Here is a 27,070-nt window from a genome sequence, read left to right on the forward strand (position 1 = left end):
TTTAGGCAACTTTGTAAAGAACAGTTATGTTTTATGTAACTCAAGGTTAAACAGTACAGCAGAATAGTTCACAGACTATACTTGGTGCCATGGATGATGCACCTGGACTTTTTGGAATTAATGTTTTTAAAGCCATATGGAAGTTTTACTATCATGATCTTGTCCCTTCTCCCAAGGCTGCAGGTGACCTAGACTCCTGGCCTGGTTTGTGCACTCGAGTGAGGAGAGAAAGTACCCTGCCCAAGCCAGGGCTCGTGTAGGGAGGGTCACAGTAAATGAGGAACACAAACAGGTTTCATTAGTTTTATTTCTGTAACCTTTAAATCATACCTCACAAATTAGATTTTGTCACAACTGGATTTAGCAGAAGCAGAGAAATCAAGTTCACTATTTTCTGAAACACTGACACAAAAAGGGAAAGAAACAAATGACTTAGAAAAGGTTTTCATAAAAAAAACAGAAAAATCCCTAAACAAAAGCTAAATAATCATTAAGTTTAATTCTAATTGGTAATGGGTTGTATCACAATTAGCTGGTAATTAAGGTTCTCGCTTAAGTTCACAAATCTTTCCCTAAGTTTTCCGGATCCTTTGTTAAAGGATAAATGGATGAACTCAGCAGCACTTCATAACATAGCTAGCTGTTGGAACATTCCATAGAAAAATGGAAAGTAATTTTGTAAGGACATGATGGCAACCGTCAGCAGCCAAATTCTCCGATTTTCCAATTACCAAAAGTATATACAATTTTAGTGTAGAAAAATAAGTCAATTTTATAAAATTAAGCTTTTAGATTGAAAACACCCCCTTTAACAGGCACAGAGATACTGAAAAATAGTTCCTAAAAATCTAAATAGTTTATGGAAAGAAAAACATGCCCTTGTAGTTCTTAAATGCAGTCAGTACTGGGACTCTTCAAAAACAGGTGACACACATGCCCTCAGCTGCTGGCCAGAGACTGGTGGATAGGCGGCTGAAAGCAGCGAACGTGTTCCACAGGCGTGCTCTCTCCATCGCCCGACTTCAAGTACTTGTCCAAGATAGTGATTATCTCATCATTTAGAATCTGGAACTTGCGAATTCTCTCCACCATCTTCTTCAAAGGCTACATACAACAGTTAAAATTAGGATGTTTTACTAATAACAGTTATATTTATTCATGTGTCAAAATGTCAGGATTTTCATATTTTCTCAGAAAAATTATAGCAAACTACTGACGCGTACCATCTCATTAATGTAACTATTGGACCGATGAATATATTTTGCAACATTTTTCTGTTGGTTTCATGCTACTAACTGTAGATTCATTTGTGAAACTTACAGACCTATTTATTCAACAAACAGGTATTAAGAACCTATAGGACACCTCCTAAAAGCCAGGAATGTAAAGATGAAGATAATATGGTCAATGGGGAAAGACCAGTAAACTAGGAATAACACGTTTTAAATATTTCCAGTTACTGTGGACAGGATGCTTTGACAGACCTTCATGCTATAATAGAACCGGATTAAAAAAAACCCACAAGCACTGCTGCTTCTGTCTGTGCAGGAAGTAAAGCAAAAGCCAGGACTTCCTCAGGGATAGATGCCACCCGCAGCAGTGGGATGAGACAGCCTGGGCAGTAAGCAAGGTGGACTACACCTGGAGACTCTCCACGAAGCCTGGACCTCTCATTAGGCTAAAGTGGTCCCAAGTTGGTAATAATTCTGGGAGATGAACAGTAAATGAAAATCCTAGGAGAAAACCCTATCAAACAAGAGCTGCCAAATAAATAAAATCCAACACACAGGGACTTCCCTGGTGGTCCAGTGGTAAAGAATCTGCCTTCCAATGCAGGGGACGCTGGTTTGATCCCTGGTCAGGGAACTAAGATCCCACATGCCGCAGGGTAACTAAGCCTGCACGCCACAACTACAGAGCCCGCGCACCTCAACTAGAGAGTCTGCATGCCTCAAACTACAGAGTCCACGTGCTCTGGACCGTGCGCGCCACAACTAGAGAGAGAACCCGCGTACCACAACTTGAGAAACCAGCGCGCCGCAACAAAGAGCCTGCGTGCCGCAATGAGAGATCCCGTGTGCTGCAAAGAAGATCCCGCGTGCCGCAACTAAGACCTGATGCAGCCAAAAAGAAAAAAAAAAGTCCAACACAGTGGAACATTTCAGAGTTTTAGATACCCCTCGAGGCCTCAGATACTAGAACTAAAAAAGAATATAAGATACATGAAATGTGTAAAATAAAAATTGGAAAAAATTCCATGAAGAAGATAAAATTATCAGTTACTACCAGGATTTGAAGAAGAACCAAATCAACATTCTAAATATAAACTAATGACTTGAAAGTAAAAGCACAGCATGTCAGACTGAGCTGAAGTGAGTTAGTTAAATGAAGACAGTACTCTGGGTATAGCCCAGAGAGCCAAGGAAAAGGAAATGGACACCTCAGTTCTCCAACTGTAAGGAACTGAATTGAGCCAACCACCTGAATGAGTCTGGAAGCAGATCCATGACCAGAGGCTCCAGAAGGGAGCACAGCCCTACAGACACACTGATAGTGGCCTTGTGAAACTGTAAATGGAGGACCCAGCTGAACTGTGCTGTACCCGACTTCTGACCTAGAAAACTGTGAGATATTAAGTGGAGACCAGATAAGTCCGTCTGACACATATCTAACTGAAGTCCCAAAATGGAAGAAAAACTAAAATATTTGAAAAGATAATGGCAGAGTATTTTCTGGAATTCAATTACAAAGAATACATAAAACACAAAAAGATCTTTAAAAAAGCCCCAAACACACTTTAACTACAATGAAGGGCGCCCGAAGACCTGAAGGGTATGCCAATAATCTGAAAATGCAGACCTTACAAGGCTCTATAATTTGAAGTAGGTCTACATACCTTGAAAATAGAAGGAAAATGGAACCATTAGTATTTCAGTACCAGACTCCTTTACTTACTAATTCTATTTAGATTCATTTGGGGAGTGAAAAGAAAGCTTCAGTTGTCCTGGCATGAGAAACATTACCAGAAAAACGACTTACAATAACTAGAAAGTATCTTTTTTTGTGAAACTTCCACGTACCACGTTTTTGATAATTTCATCTTTGCCATCATGTTTTTGGACTTTGAGTAGATGGTAGCAAAAATCCAGCACAGCAAAGCGCCGCTGTTGCCCAAGAAGCACAATGATCATACAGCCAGCCCAGTGGAGCCCGTCGCCAAAACACTGCCTGGGGACAAGAAGCAGTAGGTAGGATGAGTGATCAGATTCCAGTGACCAAACCACCTGCGTGCCCCGCCTGGAATGCTGAGCAGAGGTGTGTCCCTGGTAAACACCTCTTTGGGCTTCCTCTGGCAAACTGTGGCTCCTCCATGAAGAATGAGTTCATGAAGTTGCAGCCCTCCTATCTAGCAAAATGTACACCTGACTTGCACAAGTTTCCATGAGTTCAGAGAACTCCAGAAGCCCAGCCCTGAGGCACTTGCTGGGCCTCAGGCAAGAGCCCCCACTTGAGCAGCTTTATAGCAGCTCAGCAATTCGGGGGTCCGTTTCCAGAGGAAGGTGGTCCCCTGTGTTAGCCCGGCGCCAGGTTCTCTCCCCTACCCCGCCCCGAGCGCACGTCCTTACTCGACTGTAAACTCGTGTGTTCCCACAGGAATGCAGTAGACAAACTGCATGGCGCTCCACAGTCTGTGAAACTCGACACAGTCGTCCACGTGCATGACCCCATTGCTGGGCAGGGGCCCACGCCAGATGGGGTCGTCCAGAAAGGTCCGGATCCGAGTCAGGATGACTTCAAACATAGACAGGCCACAGCAGAGGCGCTCCTTGGTCAGCAAGTCCCCCTCTCTTGCTATTGCAATTTGCTGTAGGAAGGACAAAATGTCACGGGCATGGCAGGAGGCTGGAGTGCTGAAACTAAAGTACTCCAGTTTTGTTTCTGACTCACTGGAAACTATCCCAGCTTGCAGAAGAGGGTTTTTAGAAATAAGCACCAACAAAATAAATACGTCAGCTATTACCCGTATGTCTTACCACACTAAACGTATTTCAGAGTTGAGAACTGTCGAGTACAGCTGTTCTTAACGGGGAGTGATTTGTCTCCAGAGAACATCTGGCGATGTGTGGAGACATTTTTGGTTGTCACAGCTTGGGGTGGGTCTAGTGGCATCTAGTGGGTAGAGGCCAGGGATCCTGCTAAATGTCCTACAATTAATAGGCCCCCACAACACAGAATTATCTCGTCCAAAATGGCGACAGTGCCGAGGCTGAGAGACTCTGATGTAGCTGGTCTAAGTTCACGGAACTCCTCCCTGCCTTCTGTTCTTAAAAACCTATGAGAAGGCCTTCTTCGTGAAAGGACGGACAACAAAAACAGTGACGTTTTCTGTGTCTGTCTCACGTGCCAGGTGATGTTCTAAGTCCCTTCCACGTGTTAGCTCATTCAAACTTCCCGGCCACCCTGTGACAAGGTCCCGTTACGAGCCCCACTTGAGACACTGGGGCCTGAGCAGCTGAGCAGGCTCATCCCCCTGTCACGACGCTTCAGGGCTGGGTCTCACCCAGAGCCCGTGCTCTCAAGCCCCAACGCTGCCAGTGGCCTAATGTGTGGGCCCAGCTCACAGCAGTGACAGCGGCCCCAACATGCATTACCTGAGGGGTTCCCAGTCTTTCGATTAGAGGGACGAGATGCAGTGGGGCGTACTTTGATTCTAGTCTTTTCATTTTGGCATCAAGTCTCTCTCCCTCTGCAGTGGAAAAGAATATTTTATACTCTATTCCTTTGTATGAATAACAACCGCACAAGTTTAATTTTGTCAAAACAAACAAAAACCAACCAAATGAAAAATGTTTAACATTATGCATGTAGGTTCTCTTTGAAAATTCTTTTATGGAACTGGCTCATTGGCTATTTTAACTCAGAATTCATTTTCTGTTCAATATTCACTTTTTAAAACTTACTGAAAAATCCAAATGTAATGAAGAACAGAGCACGGTACAATGAATCCTCTGTGCCCATCTGCTGCAACAATCATGAGATGGCACTCTTGTTTCATAGATACCCAGCACTCCTGCTTCCGTGCTATTCTGAAGCACATCCAAGACACAGCATTTCAGCCCTAAATACTTCCGTTATTTGATACTCATTTAACTACATTATGTTACCAGTTACCCCAGGTTATGACTGAACAGGCACGACACTCAAACAAAGCTGGCCTGTAACTAAAGAGAACTCTCTGGCCACACAGACATGCATCCCTGCCCTGGTCAGAGGACTGGCTCACCTTTCACGTGGACTCTCGGTAAGATGTTCTGGAAAGGCGCGGCATGCAGCAGGTCACATACTTCTTCTAAAGACTAGAACAAAGAAAAAGAAGGCTGTGTTAGGAAGCTTATCTCACAGCAAAAATGGACAAAGAAATCAGGTGCTGAAAACAAGGCACATCTTTGGCATTTAGTGTAAATTAAACACTGCAAACAGCACTGCCCAACAGGAGTCTCTGGGATGATGGAAATGTCCCCTAGCTGTGCTGTTAAGGTAGTTACTAGCCACATGTGGCAATTAAGTACTTGGAATGTGGCTGAGGAACTGAATTTTCATTTTTACTTACTTTTGACTAATTTAAACAAGAGACATGAGTAAACCCAGCACTGAACGTGGCCTTCGTATTTACAGTTTTGCAGCCCTCCGTGCAGAGATAGGAAGGAGGTGCTTCCTGTGTAAACAGCGCAGGGCAGCGTTAGCGACTCCCCACAGAACCCAAAACAAGGTTCTGAGCAGTCGCTCTGAACCTGTTGTTGGATCACCAACTCCTTTAAAGAGGCAATAAAACCCCACGCTGGGCCTCCCTGGTGGCGCAGTGGTTGAGAGTCCGCCTGCCGATGCAGGGGACACGGGTTCGTGCCCCGGTCCGGGAAGATCCCACATGCCGTGGAGCGGCTGGGCCCGTGAGCCATGGCCGCTGAGCCTACGCGTCCGGAGCCTGTGCTCCGCAACGGGAGAGGCTGCGACAGTGAGAGGCCCGCGTAACCCAAAAAAAAAAAAAAAAAACCCACGCTATGCAAGACCTCCAGAACAATCCAATGCAGGGAGAAAGTTTACTTCCAATGTCACAGGGGTTGCAGAACTCCTAAAAGCCCAGCATGAACCCAAAGATGGGCAAGAACAGGGCGCCCTTCCCGAGTCCGAGGGCCCGTAAACAAGGGAAAGCTCCTTAGACCGCGGTGCGTTCACCTCAGGGCAAAAAGGCGGAAGACAAGAACGAGCTCTCATGCCTCCTACGCTGCACCCATCCTGAAACCTCAATAAAACAAATGGTTAAAGAAATGGTTATCAGACAGTCAAAACATACTGACTGATGAGGGTTTCCCTTCTGAGGATCTCCCCAAAGATGAAAGCAAGGCTAAGACCAAGAGGAGGAAGAGAAGGCTTTCTGTATGTACCCATCAAGTGAGGGTCCCATCGTCACCTAACGTAAGCCCCGTGCAGCAGCCAATCAGCCACCCCTGCTCCTCCAGAACCCTCCAGAGGGAGGCTGACCTCCACCCCGTCTCCTGTGCCCAAGTCCAGCAACAACACGAGTTCTTCACACAGCCTACACGTGACGGGAGCCCCTCTAGGCCAGAGCACACAGGACCTGGTCCCCAGGTCCCCTGCACTAGGAGAAGGAGGCGTGGGGGCCGAAAGAGGACACGCTTAAAGAAGGAAGGCGTCAGACGGCGACGGCACAGCATGCAAACGCAGCATGGGGGCAATGTCGTGGAGCGCCACGCGGCTAAGAGAGGCTGAGGAACGTCACCACTTACTGATGTGGGGTGATCTCCAAAATATATTCACTGTCAAGTGAAAAAAGCCAAGTGGAGACGGGCGATCAGCCCATGTGCACCAAGAGAGGGTTGGAGGGCATCTGGAAGGTGACTAACTGCAAGAAAGTGGCCGGGCCAATGGATGAGGGATGGGAAACTTTGATGAGGGAAGAGAGCTGCTGGGTGGAACGGCTGGGTCAGAGCCACACAGATGGAGGGCTCTACAGGTGGTAAAAGCACCTGCCTGCTGGCAACACCACTTTAGAGGGACCACTTGGCTATCAGTGCAGCTTCCAGGTGTCATTGACAATGAAATCAAATTTCTGCACCCAAACCAAGCCAGAGAAAGAGGGAGAATGGCTATAAAATCCAGTATTAAAAACAGACAAGCAGGGCTTCCCTGGTGGCACAGTGGTTAAGAATCTGCCTGCCAATGCAGGGGACACAGGTTCAAGCCCTGGTCTGGGAAGATCCCCCATGCCGTGGAGCAATCAAGTCTGTGCGCCACAACTACTGAGCCTGCGCTCTAGAGCCCGCGCACCGCAATGAAGAGTAGCCCCCACTCACCGCAACTAGAGAAAGCCTGCGCGCAGCAACGGAGACCCAACGCAGCCAAAAATAAATTAAATAAGTAAATTTATTTTAAAAGAACCAAAAAAACAAGCAATCTAAAACTATTCTGAAACAAAAAGTTCAGTAAACACACACACACACATATAACCTAAGAAGAACTACATCACCAAAAATTTCAGGTTGGGCTTAACGAGCAGAATTTAAAGAACAAAACGAAAAAAACCTTCTTCAGAAAGGTAGACGGATCTATCCAATGCAGAGGTTCAGAGTAAGGTCAACATTGTTGGTTACCGAACCAAATCGTGGTGCCAGCTGGGGCCACCAATACCCTGGGGGCCTCACCACAGGCTCAGTGCCCCCTGCAGCTGGGTGACGGTTACCCCACTTTTCTAATGTGACAATTTGAAGAGCACATCTACGCTTACTATCTCCATGTATATTCATGGGAGTCCACACAAATGCCAAACACAGGTTATTACCACTTTCCGTGGAGACACCAAAACCACCACCAAGGAGAGATCAGTGTCTGGAATCTGGGTTTGATGAGATGGAGTGAGAAAAGCCATGCGTCTTTCGCCTTACGGAGTCCCACCCTGGTACTGGAAACCACCACCCCTTATTTCCAAAAGGACAAACGCAAGACCACAAAATGCCAGTCTGGGGCAGCGCCTGGGAGCAGATTTGCCCAACACAAGGAGTGCGGCTTCTTGCCCCTGCCATAAGGTGCACTGACAGGTGAGGGGGCAAGGAGGAAGCAAAGGGTGACGGTGCACAGAGGGCGGGAGGGGGTGGGGACAGAGATTCCTGCAGCTAGAGCCACCGTGTCCAGGGGCCACTCATGGGCCATGGAACCTGCAGTGAAAAGAAAATGGCACTCAACTGAGTTGTAGATGACCTGTTTATTTATTGTTTCAGAAACATCCGTCCACTCATAAGCCAAAGTTTGCTTTAAGATCAACTGATTTAATGTCTTTCCTAGAGGCCCAGCACTGTGCTTGTCACTCAAGGGAGCCCAGTACAGGGTGTAAACTTGAGACCCAGGCCCTGGTCTCGGAAGGGAAGAGACACCGGGGATCTGTGTCACCTGGGTGCCGAGGCCCGGCACTCACCTGGCTCCTGAGACCTGGAGGGTCCAGCCACTGTTGAGGTTGGTCCCCAAGAATTGCAGGGGGCCATCCAGAGTGCTGGACGCCTGGGAAGGGCGGTGGGGGGTGGTGCTTTGAGAGTGCAGGATGCCTCAGAAGGGCTGCACTGGTGTCCAGGGATAGACAAGAGGAATTACTGAAGGGTCTGGGCAGGTAAGGATCACATCAGTTCCAGATTTCTCTTTCCCTAAGTTTCTAACACAGGATCACACTCCTTCCAGAAGCCATCAAATGTCCAAGTGTTCCCTTTATGTGTGTGTTTCAGGAAAAGTCACTCATGAAGGGACTTTTCCTATATGAAATCTTTAAAATTCATGATGAGTGATTACTATTTAAAGGAATTTTCCCTAACTTATCTGATTCTTAAAAATTCACATGGAAATACACGTGAAAGATAAAAGATTCAGTTCTCCCCCAGCTGTCCCTGGAGTGAGGCTGCCGTGGACACCAGCTCTTCAGGGAGCCGCCCGCCGGCCCTGCACCACCATTCCTGCCGCAGGGGAGGCGGGCTGGGCTGAGTCACAGCTAGTGGGACCGTGAGGGCCTGGGAGTTGCCCATCTCTGGTGCCACACGGAAAGGGTCTCCGGGGAGCTGAGGGGAAGCCAGAAGACGCGGGTCCTGACCGGAGGCTGTACCCTGTACCCGACCTTGGGCTCCCTGACACGAGAGCCAACATATTTTCTTTTTCGTGTACCTGGGTGTAAGAGGGCCAGTCCAGTGGCTCAGCCTCTACAGGCCTGGCAGTCTGACTGCCACGCCCTGCACAGTGTACGGGCACCCCAGTCCCGGTCACTGCAAAACACGATCTTGCTTCTGCCAAGCTGCCAGGGCCCCGGAGACAAGAGACTGCTTTAAGAAGTGACAGAGAAAAGATCTCCCCAGACGGAGCCAGAAATGCAAAACAATTCCCACCGAAGTGCCAACATGCTTTTTCAATGCATTTGGCGAGCCGATTCCAATACTTTCAGAGCAGAGCACAGATCCACAAAGAGGGAGCACGCGCTTGAAGAAGAAGAAGGTTAGGAGCACGTCCTGTCAGGGGTCGAGACTTACGTTAGAGCTACCATGAGTAAGACAACGTGTTAGAAGCCACAGACAGACACACAGACCGGCAGAATGAGGAAGAAAGCCAAGAAACAGACCAGCACATCCACCAAAAGCTGAAGGATGACAGAGTGACCCTGCTGACCAGCAAAGAAAGGAGTCTTCCTTCGGCCACTGGATGAGGGACAACGGGTTACCCCACAGAGGAAACAAGAACCTCACCCACACCTCACTGCACACAAAAACGGACTCCAGAAGGATGATAAACTGAAGAGAAGCAAATAGAAGAAAATATGAAAGAATATCTTTATGACCCCTAGGTAGGAAAGGACTTCTTTGAAGAGATACAAAAAGAGCTAACCATTAGAAAAACCAAAAAAAAAAAGAGAGACTACATTCAAATTAAGAGTATCAGTTTACCAAACATCACCACTGTTAGAGTGGAAAGACAAGCCAAAGACAGGGGGAGGTATTTGCATTTAAGTGTAACATACAGAAGATACACAAATCGTAGTAAAATGGACAAAAGATACAAACGGAGCATTTAACGGGACGGGAAGATGCCCGGCTCTCTAGTCCTGAGGGAGAGGCAGTGTGAGACCATGCAAGAGTCCGCGCTACACCCACCAAGGCTCTCAGTGCAGGACTGTCAGGTGACACGGTCTACAGGGGACAGAGGGAGAGGCTAAGTGACACCACCCGGAGGCAATGAGTGGAGACAGTGGGTGTCCCGTGTGTGCTCTCCTGGTGGTGGTGGGCTGATAGAGTTTGCTTTATTATGCTGTCCACTGCAGCAGGCATGGGGCACATGCAGCGATTTAAATGTAAAAAAAAAATTCAGCAAGATTTAAAAATCAGTTCTTCACACGGAGCCACACTTTGAGGGCTCCACAGCCTCAGCTGTGGAACTTTCCATCATACATAATCCCCCTGGGCAGCCGTGCTTTTACCTTATGTGTATATCACATATGTTCATTTAGATGCAGCAAATACTATATAATAAAACATTCTTCAATGACGCACTGCATTGCATTTCTGTTTTCCAGTTGTAGGGAACAAATTCAAATGAAAGTCTAAACAGTCATGAGAAAAGATCGGTGCTTTACGATACTCCCCCTCCGCCACTAACTAACCCCACTGAATCCAGCGTCTAAAGCTCGGCCTGTTCTATCACGCGTGTGGGGGTGGGGGTGGGGGGCTTGGCGAGACGCGGGGCGGGGCGGGGCACTCACCAGGCTCTGCTCTATGAGCAGGCAGAAGAGGATGGCGTTGCCTACCTCCCGTAGGTTCTGGAAGCACACCGTCTTCAGCTCTGCATACTCAACAATGTCCTTTAACTGGTGGTGGAAGAACTCCAGGATGCCTGTGGAGGCACAGAATGAGTGTGGGGCTGGGGGAGGCTGGAGGGGAGGGAGCCCCACAGGGAGCAGCCTGGGGTTCCTGGCCGGGAGCACTGAGCATTCTCCCACTGCCATCGTGCCCACAAGGACGTGGCCGCACGTCTCCTGACCCCAGCACCTTCCCTGCACTGGTGGTCTGTCCACCACCTGAGTGCTGGGCCTCAGCTCCAAAGCCTCTTTCTCTGTCAACCCTGTCCAGGCATGGCTTGTTTTACTGTGCTTCGCAGATACTGTGTTTTACAAATTGGAGATCTGTGGCAGCCCTGCGTCAAGCAAGTCTATAGGTGCCGTTTTCCCAACAGTGTCTCCTCACTTCATGTCTCTGTGTCACATTTTGGTAATTCTTGAAATATTTGAACTTTCTCATTATTATTGTATCTGTTACGGTGATCTGGGATCAGTGATCTTTGATGTTACTATTGCAAAAAGATCACAACTTGCTAAAGGTTAGCATTTGTTAGCAATGAAGTGTTTTTAATTAAGATATGTATGTTTCATAAGGCATGGTGTCATTGCACACTTAATAGACTACAGTATAGTGTAAACATAACTTTATATGCACCAGGAAATAAAAAAAATTCATGTGGCTTGCTTTATGGCACTATTCCCTTTATTGTGGTTTATCTGGAACCAAACCTGCAATATCTCCAAGGTCTGCCTGTATCTTCAGAGGAGGCATCACGTTGCAATAAATGAGAAAGACCACATTGTCATCTCCAGCAGAGGCAGAAAAGGTATTTGGTAAAATTCAGTATCCCTTCACAGGCACAGAAGGGAATGTACTTAGCCTGATAAAGGACATCTACAAAAACCCTGTAGCTAGCTAGTGTCACACTCAGTGGTGAACCTGCACACCTTCTCCCAGAGCTCCAGAGCAAGACAACACATCTTCACCACTGTCCTGGAGGCCCTGGATGTTGTAATAAGGCAGGAAAAGACACAAGGCATAAAGTCTGGAAAGAACTCAATCTATCCATTCAAGGCTGATACAGTCAAAAATCCCCAAGCTGACTCCAGAATTTATAGTCCTGCAGAAGACCTAGAATAGCCACGACAACCCTGAGGAGAACAAAGTCAGAAACTTAAATGACTTCAAACCCCTCATTCCGAGAGGTCAGGCCCTGAACGCCGTTCGGCACGGACCCCACAGCCTTGCCTGAGAGGCCAGCCTTTCCTCTCTGCGGTCCACCCCGCAACGGGCACGAAAGAGCCCGGGTGGCTCCCAGCAGCATGGCACTATCCTCACGGTGGTGCCAGGCCAGCTGGGCAAGGACGTTCAGAGGGAAGCCCTGAAGTCCACAGCCCTGCCCCAGACCAGCCTTGGATTTGGCCTAAATGGCTCGTCTTGGACATTTAAAATATCCACCTCTAGTCAGGATCCGAGCAACAGTTTTATTATCCCAATGTTACTCATCTGGTTTCTGAGATCCTCCAAAGCCAGGCCAGACCAACGGTTATGTCCCTTCCCAGGGGCCACATGGGTCATCTCACTGTCTCCTTAAACACCAATAGCCCTGGGCGGTGCCAGCAACATCTGGGGGCTCAGCCACACCAGCCGACTACCCATCAGAACAGTCTCTCCTGGGTGACCCACGTGTGGGCCCAAGTCACTTAATAAGATAGTTGTCCAGCTTTTAAGAAAGTAGTTAACGAATATGAGACAAAAGGCAGTTTTGTTAAGAGATAAGGCTTCCTGTCGTCCAATTTTATCACGAACCATGCTTTCTGAGGTCACGAAGGCTGCTCACATGGAGAGCCCCAAATCCACTCTGGTCAGGCCATGCAGGTCTGTCTGGCACATCTGCCCGAGGGCCCTACGGTCAGCCAGCCAATGAGACAGGCTCTCAATGAGAGGGAGGCTGCCAGGCAGAAAGACAGACGGGCTGTGCCGTCAGGGGAAGCAGCACCCCTGCGTGGGGTTGCCTCTGAGGCCCCTGGGCAGTTGGACCTGGCAGTGGAGCTCCCTGCCCCTCCCTGGTCAGTGATCTTCAAGATCCTGGTGCCGTAGGAGAGCCACGGTGCACAGGGTTCACAGCCCGCGCTCCCCACCCAGCATCCCCACCCCAACGGCAACCCCCACACACCCTCCTGCACAACTGCTCCTGGCTGAAAGGCTGGCTGGTCTTTTCTGCTGGAAACAATCAGGCTCTGGTTGGGCTTCCCACCTCCTCCCACCCGGGGAAGGCAGATCTGATCCTTATCAGTAAGTTCCGACTTGATTTCCCTTACTGGGACCTATGGCTGACACTGTCCCGCCCTGTGCACCCCAGGGAGACGCTGTGCTCACCAGGGGAGCCGTACTCGTGCCGCGGCAGCCGGCACACCTTAGGCATCACCTCCATCAGCGTCTTCACGTACTGCAGGATTGTGCCTTGCAGCTGTGAGAGATGGGCTGTGTCAGCCACCAGCCACACCACCATGCAGGCTGTGGGTGTGACGGGCACTTCCGAAAAGGAGTCTGTTAGTCAAATGCACGGTAACGAACCGGGACGTTGGCTGGAGAGGAAATCTCATGTGTGGAGACTGATGTGAGAGATGGAACGGAAAGCCCCTCCCCACACGGGAACTGTGTGCGGAATCCTTCCCAACACCACCACCCCCTGCCCCGGGAAGGAAGCCCACCGAGGGAAACATACCAGGCTCTTGACCACCTTCAGCAGCTCTTCCATGACCACCGCGATGCCCTGGTAGCCGAGCAGCCGGCAGATGACCTGGAAGTGTGGAGGCCCCACAAAGTTCCGGTAGCTGCCGTAGATGCTTGAGTAGGCCAGGTTCAAAGCCTGGGGACAGAGAAGGCCAGTGCTTGATGGAAGTTGACAGGGTTTTCAATGTAGCCCCACGCACAGGTGAAGATGAAGAATCCATACGTAAAGTGCATTAGCACACAGCGCCCTCAGGTGGAGACATCCTGAGAACCTGTTGGACTGCCCTTTATTGGTATCTAGGTTTCCAACTTGAAGACATAAAAACTAGCTTGCTAAAACAGAAGGAAGAATACAAAACCATTTGGTTCTTCAACATTGATTAAACTGCCAGTCCTACAGAAGACATTCTGAGGTCCTGGAATGAGAAATGAATGTATCTCAGAGCCTCACTGCTGCCCCCATGTTACTGCTCCCAGTCTCCTGAGGAAGACACCAAGGATAGACTCTGATGAGGCAGTGGGGTATGCAGGGAGTGGGGTTACAGCAGCCCCTGCGGGGGGGCAGGCAAGAAAGGTAGTCAGGGTGGTTTCTTGTCAGACGGGACCTCCAAGCTTGTCTAAGGACACAGACGTCTGCACACCTATCAGGGAGACTCCCAGTGTAAGCATTCAGTGCTATGTGTTTCCCTCTCAGCACTTCTTTAGCTGCACCCCGTAAATTCTGATATATTTGCATTTCATTTAGGTCAATGTCTTTTTAAACACTTTCCCTTGAGACTCCCTCTTGCCCTAAGGATCATTTAGAAATGTGTTAATTTCTGATTTTCTTGTCATCTCTTTGTCACTGATTTCTAGTTTCAGTTCACTGTGGTCAGATAACACACTCTATAATATATCAGTTCTTTGAATCTTGTTGATGTTGTTTTAAGGCCCAGGGTATGGTCTATCTTGGAGAATGCTCCATGGGTCCTTGAAAAGAATGTATGTTCTGCGGTTGTTGGAGGAAGTGTTCTATACACGTCAATAGCGTCCTATTGGTGGATGGTGTTCATTCTTTTTTGTTGCTGATTTTCTGTGTACTTATTCTTTCGATTACTAAGTGAAAGGAATGTTGACTCCCCCAACTACAACTGTGGAGTTGTTCATTTCTCCTTTCACTTATGTCAGTTTTTGCTTCAAGTATTCTGAAACTCTGTTGTTTGGTGCATAAACATTTAGGATTGCTATATTTTCTTGGTGGCTTGACCTTTTTATCATTATGTAATGTCCCTCCCTCTTTGTCCCTGGTAACATTCTTTGCTCTGAAATCTGCTGTATCCTATACTCATACAGTCACTCTGCTTTCTTCTGATTGTTTGTGTGATACATCTTTTTCCATTCTTTTACATTTAACCTACATATATCATCGACTTGAAGTGAGTTTCTTATACAGTCATATTTTTTAATCCACTCTGTCAATCCCTCTGCCTTTTTAACTGTCTTTAGACCACTTACATTTAATACATTTACACGTAATGTAATTACTGAGTTTCAAGTTAGGCTCTGTTTCATTCTTCCTGTCTTCCTGTGGGTCACTTAAACATTTTTTAGAATTCTGTTGTGATTTAACTGTGGTATTTTTGAAAGTATCTCTTTGCACAGGCCTTTCAGTGGTGGTCCAGGTCTTACATTATATGTTATATAAGTTATCACAACCTACTGTTATCAACATGTTACCACTTTGAGTGAAATGTACCACTCTCACCTGCTTTTAGGTCCCTATAACCTTCCCCCTTCCCCTTTTATAACTGTCTTAAATATTTCCTCTATGTACACAGAGAACCACATCAGGACAGCAAGGATTCTGAAAAACTGGCAGAAGTCTAGTTGCTCGGTTCTGAATGAATATCCTCAGGAGGCCTGCTTGCAATTCCTGGAACTCAGCCCTTGAAATGTTGCCTATGTTGCTGATTGATACAGTTGTTTTCTACACTTGGGACACTTGACCATGCTGTACAAGCTTGTCTAGGTTGTTTGTACAAATAGTGATTTATGGCAAGCTCCTCCTTTCCTTCTGGGGATTCTGGGGTTTCAGTAACTTGGGCCAGTCATACAGGTGGCTGTGTCTATGCCCCTAGCCCTGGACCCGGGTGTTCCTGTGAGCTTCTCTTTCCTGGGCAGGATCACTCTGTACGTCCCATGCGACCGCCATGAGGGACCATTGGAAGCCCACGCCTGCTTCCATAACCACCAGATGCATCTTTCCCCCTTGCTGATCCTGCTCTGGGTCCTTTAGCTGTAATAAACTGCAGCAGTGAATGAATCCTTCTGGAGAATCACCAAATGTGCAGGTGGTCCTGGGACCATCAACACAGAAAGTCTGAGTCCAAACCAATGATCAAATGCAAGATTCACCAAGGTGGAAACACTGCCAAGTGCCTGTCTCACATTCATCCCTACAACCCTATCAGACTTGAAAAAACCGTATTTTGATTGTGGGCTCAGATACAACCTGCCCCCTGCCATCCCTCCTCAAAGCACCAACTGTGCTTTATTATTATTTTTTAATCCAGAGAAGGAAGGGCTTATTACTTGCAGCAAGAGAACACTTGCTTTCCCAAAGCAATGTCCCTAAACTGTGCTTTAAATGCTGGGATTCTGGGACTTCACTGGTGGCACAGTGGTTAAGAATCTGCCTGCCGGGCTTCCCTGGTGGTGCAGTGGTTGAGAGTCCGCCTGCCGGTGCAGGGGATGCGGGTTCGTGCCCCGGTCTGGGGGGATCCCACATGCCGCGGAGCGGCTGGACCCGTGAGCCATGACCGCTGGGCCTGCGCGTCCGGAGCCTGTGCTCCGCAACGGGAAAGGCCACAGCAGTGGGAGGCCTGCGTATCGCAAAAAAAAAAAAAAAAAAAAAAAAAAAAAAAAGAATCTGCCTGCCCACAGGTTTGATCCCTGGTCCGGGAAGATCCCACATGTTGCGGAGCAACTAAGCCCATGCACCACAACTACTGAGCCTGCACTCTAGAGCCCGCGAGCCACAACTACTGAAGCCCACGTGCCTAGAGCCCGTGCTCCGCAACAAGAGAAGCCACCGCAATGAGAAGCCCACGCACCACAATGAAGAGTAGCCCCCACTCACTGTCACTAGAGAAAGCCTGCGCGCAGCAACAAAGACCCAACATAGCCATAAAAAAAAAAAAAAAAAAAAAGATGCTGGGATTCTGGGTGAGGTTTTTGCTTGATAGTAAGTTCTAATGCTTGAAAAACATGAAAATCATTAGTGAAAGTATATGGCCTCATGTTACAAGTGGGAAAATTCACTCCCACAGCCACCCTCACTTGCTCGGGGCCTGGGGCTCAATGACACCTAGTCCCCGGCCCCCCCGATGAGTGTCTGGCTTCCTGGAGACCTCACTCAGCCCAAAGATGGCACATCCCAGGGACAACACAACCGGAGCAATGTACCTACTCAGAGGAAGGGGAGAAGGAATTACCTCTGGAGAGGGCAAAATTACAAATAATCCTACACTATAAAACATGCAGACTCAGAGGAGGGGAGCCTCACAGCTCAAGTCAAGAAACACTGCTGACCACGCCTGATGCAGAGAATGGGGCCTCGCCCGGAAACCAGTGCACGAGGGCTCCAGACTCACCAGTCACGTGCCCTGGGTTCTCTAATGCCCTCAACACTGTGCATCTTCAACTGTGAAGTAGTGACAATCTTACTTATCTTATAGGAAAGAGAACATCAGTGATGTACTCAAGAGAGTGTTCACTCAGAGTGGTGCTACTACCAGGAACCAAAAAGGTAACGCCATAAATGTGCACTCAGCTAAGTCGAGTTTCTTACCATAAAACACTAGCCCTCACTCATCACTCCTAGCAAAAGAACGGATTGGATTTTTTTTTTTTTTTTTTTGCGGTACGTGGGCCTCTCACTGCTGTGGCCTCTCCCGTTGCGGAGCACAGGCTCCGGACGCGCAGGCTCAGAGGCCATGGCTCACGGGCCCAGCTGCTCCGCGGCATGTGGGATCTTCCCAGACCGGGGCACGAACCCGTGTCCCCTGCATCGGCAGGTGGACTCTCAACCACTGCACCACCAGGGAAGCCCTGGATTGGATTTTTGAATTGGATTCCTGTGTATTCCATAATTTCATAGGTACGAACATCCTAACTGCACAGCAGCACACTGAACTGCAGCTGACACGTCTGTATGCTCACAAGGAACACGGTGGCTCAACTCTGACAGCATGATATTCTGGCATTCTGCCTTTCTTTGATCCTCAAAAAAGTATCATATGAGATGAATAGTCAACATCAGTGTTCCTCACGCAAACTTTTGTTAGACTTCTGTTAGGAGTCCAAATGATCTAACAAAAAAATACTGGTTTAGGTTTTAAGAATAAAAATGACATGAACAATTTCTCAAAGAGGCTGAAATCCATAAGTTTAAGTTCAGTCACAGCTGGTCGCTTTAAAAAGAACAATCTGATCTTTTTTTCCGCCAAGATGGGCACCTACTTTGCAGATGCAGATGCACCTTCCTCCTTTTTAGCACACAATGCTTGTCTTTCTTTCTTTCTTTTTTTTTTGGCGGTACGCGGGCCTCTCACTGCTGCGGCCTCTCCCGTTGCGGAGCACAGGCTCCGGACGCGCAGGCTCAGCGGCCATGGCTCACGGGCCCAGCCGCTCCGCGGCATGTGGGATCCTCCCGGACCGGGGCACGAACCCGCGTCCCCTGCATCGGCAGGCGGACTCTCAACCACTGCGCCACCAGGGAAGCCCCCGCTTGTCTTTTTCTTATTAAATTGTAAGAGTACTTTAAATACTGACAACACTAACCTTTAGCAATGCCCTTGCTGCTGCATATCCCATGTCAGCTGGGAAACCTGCCTCATCTCATGGGATGGTGGGTGTCCTGTTGTTCCTGGATGTCAGCTGTTTTCCTCGTGCCCCTTCCCACCTCGGCTCCTCCCTTTAAGGTGTCACAGCTGGACAGGCCACCCTGCCCCTCCATCACAGATGTGTCGCCCACCCACAAGCCTCTTCCACAAACTTTCCTGGCTTGATATTTTTACACCTTTAAATCTTCCAACAGTCTCACAGCTGACACCCACCACATGGCCAGAAGCTGTCCCAGCACTACATTACTTTTCAGAAGGGTGATAACTGAAGGAAACAATAACATTTTATATGTGGCATGATACATTCAAATTATTGAAACTAGACTGATTCAAATTAAACTTCAAACTACACTTCGCTATGAACTTAAAAATCGTAATACAAACACAAAAGAACGTACCTTTGATCCATGCAAATACTGGGGTTGTGCATTTGGCTGTTTATCTCTTTGAAATTCTTGAGAAAATGGTAATACTGTCCGAACAAATCTAAACAAGAAAGATTAAAGAAAAAGAAAGAAAACCAAAAATTTAACGGTAGTTCTTTAAAATTCAGAACTTTTCCATTACTCATCAATTAAATCTTCCTCCCAATTAATCATCACATAGGAAAATTCTGGGAAATCAAAACCCATACTAGGAATAAGCTATAAATACTCGGAAGTATGATAAATGTATCCAAAGTTCAGGAACAGAGTGAGGACACCGGAGGCCCTTCTAGCACATAGAAAGAGTCTCCAAACTTGGAACCAGAACCATTTCATTCAGTCTTTTGAAAAGTGGTGATGCAGGCACTTGGGCCTTGCTGGGCCTCTGGACACAGCAATGATGGCAGGGACAGGAGTGGGAAGGCAGACTCGGACAGTGATGCAGTCACTCAGGTCACTGGGTACAAACTGACAGAAGATGAGTCTGTAAACACACTTGCAGAGCCAAGAGACTGTGGCTTCATAACAGATTAGGAGCCACTAAAACTCAAATGCTTGGATCTTAAAGCAGAAATGTCAAAATCGACTCACACTTTCAAATCAGAAGCGTTCATTTAAACATATAAAACTTTTTACAAAGAAGCACGATAAAATGCATGGATTTGCTAATTATTAAATTCAAAAAACTTGATTAACACATATTGCACTTTAATAAATAAAAAAGGATGGGGCTACCCTGGTGGCGTAGTGGTTGAGAGTCCGCCTGCTGATGCGGGGGATGCGGGTTCGTGCCCCAGTCCGGGAAGATCCCACATGCCGCGGAGCGGCTGGGCCTGTGAGCCATGGCCGCTGAGCCTGCGCATCCGGAGCCTGTGCTCCGCAACGGGAGAGGCCACAACAGGGAGAAGCCACAACAGTGAGAGGCCCGCGTACCGCAAAAAAAATAAAAATAAAAATAAATAAATAAATAAAAAAGGATGGAACTGTCAAAACACCACTAGTGCATGAAACAAACGTTTGCATCTGAGGAGAGGACAGCGGCCTGTGGAGCTGATCATATTTACATGGAAACATCACGTTGCCGAGTGGCTTGGGTTCTGTCGTTATCCTTTTTTTTTTTTTTTTTTTTTTTTTTGCGGTACGCGTGCCTCTCACTGTTGTGGCCTCTCCCGTTGTGGAGCACAGGCTCTGGACGCGCAGGCTCAGTGGCCATGGCTCACGGGACCAGCCACTCCACAGCATGTGGGACCTTCCCGGACCGGGACATGAACCCGCGTCCCCTGCATCGGCAGGCGGACTCTCAACCACTGCGCCACCAGGGAAGCCCCTGTCATTATCCTTTAAAGAGGGTTGAGTTTTTGTGGGCAAACGGTTCAACTGTTTGCAAGTCAGCAGGATCTTTTCACGATCTGTCAGGGTATAACGTAGTCACTACCCTAGTGCTGGTAGCAAGATAGGCCCTGCTGGCAATTCTCTCAAATGCCTGGGTATGCAGGGAGCTTTCCGCATCCTCACAGGCCGCTTCAAATGACTCCTACCGCTGGCGAGCTCTGGGCACAGTTCTGTCTACCACTCCCCGGCAGCCGTTCTCCCACAGCCTTGCGGGCTTCCACCCAGCGCACACAGTTTAATATTCAAGCAAAGACTAAAGGGCTCCCAAGTTGGTTTCAGGAGCTCTTTCTCTGTGTAGCTCCCTCCTCTCCCACACTCTGCTTTGCAAATCCCAGCCGTCTGCGCTTCCTCATCTCCTCTGCCAAACAAGACCTCCAAAATGCTTCCAGGCAGGAAGCCAGGGGAAGGCACACAGCTCACACGCTTCGTTCCCTTTCCCCCGGGAAACATCCAGTGAAAACCATTGTTTCATAAACGTCCAGTTTTCCACTTGTTTAAGGCAAAGAGTAAATCCAAACTCTGTTACTCCCTTATCTCAAATAACTTTTGAACACCACATTTTGACTGTATACATTTTTGAATCTAAATATAAAAAATTGGAAAAAATACTGAATTCCAGTGAATAGGTTTGTGTTTCACAGTGGGAAGGATAAGTAATTCTGAAACTCCTTTCTTCATGTTCTAGAACTGAGCAAACGAGTAAATATATTAAGAATGATGAAACAAGAATTCTCAGTGTAGAAGGAAGTTACAGAAACGGAAATGAAGCCCACATTGCTGAATTGGAAGTGAAGACAGCAGTGTGAATTCATGGTTTCAATATATAAAGAGCTGGATAGAAGTAGACATACATATAAACATTATGGGTTTGTGTCCCCGCAGAAGATAACTTGAAGTCTCAATTACTAGTATCTCAGAATGTGCTCTTATTCAGAAACAGGGCTGTTGCAGACGTAATTAGCTAAGAAGTCTTACTGGAGCAAAGTTGGCCCTTAATCCAATACAACATGACTCCAGTCCTCACAGGAATAGGAGAGAGACACATGAGGAAAATGCCACATGCCAACAGAGACAGAAGCTGGAGCCATGCGGCTGCAGGCCAAGGACTGCTCACCACACCAGAGGTGAAAAGAGTCAAGAGAAGACCCTAGCCAGTGCCTCAGAGGGAGCACAGCCCTGCTGACTCCTTGATTTGGGGCTTGTTGCCTCCGGAACTGTGAGAGAATAAACCTGTTGCTTTACGCCGCCCCCAGCTGGTGGTAACTTGTTATGGAAGCCACAGGAATCTGGCATAGCATACATGTAAGTCCTTCCTAGCTCTGACCACTGAAAGGGGCTAGAAAACAAGGCCACACCAGTAGCAGTGAGCATACCTAACACCCAGACTTTGCTTAATTTTAAAATATTCTCCATTAAAAGGAATCCTCATAGAATAACAGATTACCAGGATAAAGTAGAAGAATTCCAAGATGCACCTGGGACTTCTTGTGGTGCAGAAAGTAAGACAGGGCTTAAGAATCATGGGGACAGACAAGAAGATATAAAAATGGGGCGGGGGCTTCCCTGGTGGCACAGTGGTTGAGAGTCCGCCTGCCGATGCAGGGGACACAGGTTCGTGCCCCGGTCCGGGAGGATCCCACATGCCGCGAAGCGGCTGGGCCCGTGAGCCATGGCCGCTGAGCCTGCGCGTCCGGAGCCTGTGCTCCGCAACGGGAGAGGCCACAGCAGTGAGAGAGCTGATTTGAGCCATATCATCAAGTCATGACAGTAACAGATTTTAACCCTGCATTAGAATCCCCGTACTAATAAGAAACAAACAGATAAAAAATGCTAATATGTATAGCAGAATGTCAACTAATAACTGTAGATGGAATGAAAAGTTTAGAAAATCACCATTGTTCAAACACCACAGTGATAACTGATTTGGGTAAGAATCATGCTGAAATTAGTGGGTCAAGTTTTAACAAGGAACCGTTTTTTGTTTTTTTTGTTTGTCTGTTTGTTTGTTTGTTTGCGGTACGCGGGCCTCTCACTGTTGTGGCCTCTCCCGTTGTGGAGCACAGGCTCCGGATGCGCAGGCTCAGCGGCCATGGCTCATGGGCCCAGCCGCTCCGCCGCAGGTGGGATCTTCCCAGACCGGGGCACGAACCCGTGTCCCCTGCATCAGCAGGCGGACTCTCAACCACTGCGCCACCAGGGAAGCCCCAGGAACCGTTTTTAAAGTCTCAGATTATCTCCCTATATATTACTTATAAATTTCAAACAGAAAAATGGAAACACACCAGTGGAGAAACTTGGCAGCCACCACCCTAACCAAGGGACGGATGGCCAGTGACGGGACAACCTTGAGGTACATTGCAGTGAGGACACGCCCTCCTCAGTGGTCTTCCTGCCGAAGAGGCCCGACTCTGATCCCAACTGCTGGCTTACTACGAGGGCTATCGCGCTGTCACAATTAGTAGCTGTACAGGTTAAATTTAAGTCACAGGCCACCCCATGCAATCTCCCAGAGTCACCAGGCATAAATCATTAATCGGAAATAAGCAGCAAAATAAGTAGATACGCCAAGCAACAAACGGAGTTCTGGTTTCCCCGCGAGCAACTCTCAGAAAACCCTCAGGCATGAAATTAAGATACTGGGCGGCATAATTTTGTCTGTCTTCTCAGGTTTCCACATGCAACGTGGACGTACAAAACGCTATTTTAAAATGTCTTTTCCAGATAATGAAGCTCTAAGGGTTCCATTGAAAGACCTGTTAAAAATACAGAAGTAACGGCTTTTGCCAGTGCTAGCAAGAGGTGGAGGCCTCCAGCGCTGCTGCTCTGGTGAAGACTGCATCTCGTGCAGCCAGGGCTCCTTCTGAATTGCACCTCAGGTTTCTGGCCCCAAGGAGACTGAGGTCACTTCACGCTGGCCCGTGCCAGCACGCGTGCCCAAGGTCACAGCTCCAATGCATGGGAAACTGGGTTCCCGTGCAATCCATCGCACAGCCCGTTGGAGGCAAAGCCACCTACCAGCGCCGTGCGGGCAGCGGCGAGCACGCACTACCAGGCGAGGGCAGCCATCTGCTTGCTGCTCTTCAGGGTGGACCTCGTGCCAGACGGGCTAAGGGGACCCAGGGCAGAGGTGCCTCTCGTCAGTTTATACACCTGATGCCATAGTGTCTGTCAGGCCGTGCAAGTGACACAGCCTGGAGGTGTTCCACTCCTGCTAAGGTTGCGGGGCCACACAGCACCAACTTCCTGACCTGAGTCCTGGCAATCTCGTCTCTGACAACAAGACTCCTGCTGCCAGTAGGACAGGTAGCCTAGGATGGCGGGTTGTTCCCTAGCATCGGCCCCGATCAGGTAAGGGCACCCACGTGAGCCCAGCTTGGCAGGCAGGGCCTCAAAATAGACCTCTTTCCCTAACTGCACACTCATGAATCATCATGCCTGGAGCATCTTTCAGAAAACATAGTGATTCAACAGAAAGGTTTGCAGCACCGTGCTGAATTTTCATCACCATGTAGATTTCGGCCCCTTCCCACTCCCCGTGCAGTCCTTCCACACGGCTCCTGTTGTTTTTGAGCCCTCGACCCACCGGGCTGTCACCAAGATGACCAGAACAGGCAGATGCTGTACACACGCAGTGCAGCTGGCACAAAGGGAGCATCTTCAACTGTTCCTTTTGCCAGATCTCTGGGAATCCCTTAAAGGGCGACAAAATGCTAGATAATCAAAAATGCAACCTAAAATAACACGAGAAAATCACAACTCCTGTGTTGCCTGATTCTACCACCTCCAGAGCCCTGCCCAACCCCGGGATATATTTTCTCAACCTGCCAATAATGGGGTTCAGCTGCATTTCACCTTTAGAGATGCCAGTTCTAAGCACTAGGCAACATGATTTAAAGGACATAACAGAAATTAATTCCAAAAGTTCCAAACGGACCGACCGAAGCACAGAAAATCTTGCAAACGTTGGCCATGACTTAGATTTTCAGAAACATGACAAGCACGTATGTACACACAGACTGCCCCTCATCATGACATATGATGTGAAAAAAGAATGTGTATTTAACAGTATGCCTAACAACATCCATTTCTGCAAAACAAAAAATACACATGTATATTCGCCCGTATGGCAAAAACTCTAGAAGATAGACATTTTATAAGGGAAATCTCTAGGGATTTAATTATTTTCCCCATATACCTATTCTCTCTCTCTCTCTCTCTCTCTCTCTCTCTCTCTCTATATATATATATATATATATATATACACATACATACACACACACATGATTTCTAGCTTTTCTACATTATGATGCATTACTTATGCAATAAAAATATTTTTTCAGTTAATTCCAACTCTAAAACAACTTGAAAAATACCTGTTTCAAGAACCTGGGCACTTAGAAGGGAGTTTACAGGGATGAGTCGTCTCTAAAGATTGGTTCCAGTGGATTGTGCCCAGCCAGGCCCAGGGCCCCCTGACCCGAGAAGGCCAAGCAGGTCTCCTTCACCTGTGGTTCTTGTGGCCACATGCCCTCTGCTGCTGCATGGGGCTGGGCTGATGGGCCTAATGGCACACCTCCATGTACCAGCAACAGGCCTGTATTTCCCACAAGGAAACCAACCCTGGGGTCCCAAACAGACCATGGCAACAGCAGGTGTGATCAGGCCACAGGAGGGCCTCCCTCTGCCCTCGGGGCCGAAGCTCAGCAACCCTGGATCAAGACACAAAAATCTAGGCCTCAGAGACAGCAGTGATCAAGCCAACACACGGTAGGATGTTCAGATGCAGTAGTGAAGCAAAGTAAAAGCAAAAGACATTTACTTTTAAAAGGTGGTCATAGGACTTCCCTGGTGGCACAGTGGTTAAGAATCTGCCTGCCAATGCAGGGGACACAGGTTTGATCCCTGGTCCAGGAAGATCCCACATGCTGCGGAGCAACTAAAGCCGTGCGCCACAACTACTGAGCCTGCGCTCTAGAGCCCTCAAGCCACAACTACTGAAGCCTGCGTGCCTAGAGCCTGTGCTCTGCAACAAGAGAAGCCACCGCAACTAGAGAAAGCCCGTGCACAGCAACAAAGACCCAACACAGCCAAAAATAAATAAATAAATTTATAAAAAATAAATAAAAATTTAAAAAGTGGTCATAATGCTCACATACACACGGTCTCTCACACACACCCTCACTCATACTCACCCCCATTTCTCACACTCACAAGCACACACACACGTTTCCTCTCTGGCATGTGCTGACACAGCAGGAGTGAAGCTCAGCGCAGAGAGGACAGGCCTCAGGCAGGCAGCTGCCAGAGTGTGGAGGTGACACAGAGCCATCCCAGGACCTTGGCTGTACCACAAGACTGGACCACATGACCCTGCAGCCAGCAGCCATGCCACCCTTCCAGCGGGCCACTTTGTGTTGTTCAACATAGTAAAATGGTAGGTGCGTGGAGGGCGGCTAACTGGAAGACCCTCACATGGCCCAACATCCCAGAATGGAAGCATGAAAAGTAGAGTCACCCAGCACATTCCAACGTCAGTAGACATTAGAAGTATGGAGGTGGTACAGACCCAGCAGCTGCCGTCCACATGTACCACAGATTTGGCCCTGAGCCCCAAGGGAGTGCCCTGGATAGGAACCCTGGCCCCACACTCGGTCTGCACATGAAAGCCATGACCACACACCCAAGGGCTGGCTCAGGGCTGCACTTGCAAATGGAGGAGACCAGGAGGATCTGAGTACCCTGGACGTGGGGAAAGATGGGCCCTGAGACCATCCTGTTTCGATGCCCATTGGAAAGGGCATCCAGAGCCATCTGTGAGGTAGCATGCTCACCGGTTGGTGGAGCCATTGTAGCAGTAGTTGGGCAGGAAGTCGTAGTTGAGCTCCCAGAAGACGTGGAGTGTGATCCTCCCGTAGGGCGCCGACACGTTGTGGTTGGCCTCCCGGAACATGGCATCAAAGCTGTCCAGGGTCAGGTACCTGCTCAGCAGCTTGTGGGTCATGCGGTTGATTTCCAAGAGGCCATCCAGCTCCTGTGGGACCACAAACACAGGGGCATGAGGACAGAGCTGGGCCTGGCATGGCGGCCTCCATCCTCTACATGGGTAGCGCCATGGTGGTGGGCCGGGATGGGCAGAGCAGGACGTGGACAGCGAGGGGCTGCACTGAGGGGGGGCCAGTGAGCTAGGCCAAGAACGCACATGGTGGCGGTCCAGCAAGTGACACAAGCTTACGTCTCACACCTAAATTCATGTCCTCTCCACTGCTCTTAAAAGGCCCCTCCTTTCCGTGGTTGCCCCCGAATGGCCACTGTCCATTCTCAACTGCAGTTATCTCCCACTGTCCACTGCTGGCCTCCAAACCCCTCACAGGGCAGAGAACACTGGGATGTGTCCACCCCCACCCGACGGCACACAGTGTGTCCTCAGGTGTTAGCCTTAATCAGCTTCTCTAATGCACCTGAAGTTACTCAAAAGCATTGCTGTGCAGCAGAGCTGGCAAGCACATTCAGAGGTGGCCTTCCAGGCTGTCATACTGACTGTTCATAAACCTGCCCAGGTCTGTACTATCCCCTGCAGCAGCCACCAGTCACATACGTCAACAAGAACATGGCTGGTCCAAACTGAGATGCACCATACGTGTGAGATGAACATATTTCAGAAACTGAATATGAAAACAAAGAATGTAAGATATCCACGTCAATAGACTTCTTATAATGATAATATGTTGAACTGTTTTAATTTTTGGATATATTGGGT

General features: G+C 48.4%; 1 protein-coding gene across 1 annotated transcript in view; it reads right to left on the reverse strand.

Moving 5' to 3' along the window:
- Window positions 1-289: 289 nt before the first annotated feature.
- CYFIP1 (cytoplasmic FMR1 interacting protein 1) overlaps window positions 290-27,070 on the reverse strand; it is a 93,992-nt gene continuing 67,211 nt past the window's right edge. Inside the window, 10 exon segments of the mRNA XM_079710524.1 lie at window positions 290-1,104; window positions 3,081-3,228; window positions 3,627-3,865; window positions 4,653-4,747; window positions 5,285-5,357; window positions 10,802-10,932; window positions 13,257-13,347; window positions 13,606-13,749; window positions 18,895-18,982; window positions 26,145-26,344. Of these exon segments, the coding sequence (XP_079566650.1) occupies window positions 940-1,104; window positions 3,081-3,228; window positions 3,627-3,865; window positions 4,653-4,747; window positions 5,285-5,357; window positions 10,802-10,932; window positions 13,257-13,347; window positions 13,606-13,749; window positions 18,895-18,982; window positions 26,145-26,344 (1,374 nt within the window). The 3' untranslated portion in view covers window positions 290-939.

Source organism: Hyperoodon ampullatus (genome assembly GCF_949752795.1).
Source record: "Hyperoodon ampullatus genome assembly, chromosome: 8".
Classification (NCBI taxonomy): domain Eukaryota; kingdom Metazoa; phylum Chordata; class Mammalia; order Artiodactyla; family Ziphiidae; genus Hyperoodon; species Hyperoodon ampullatus.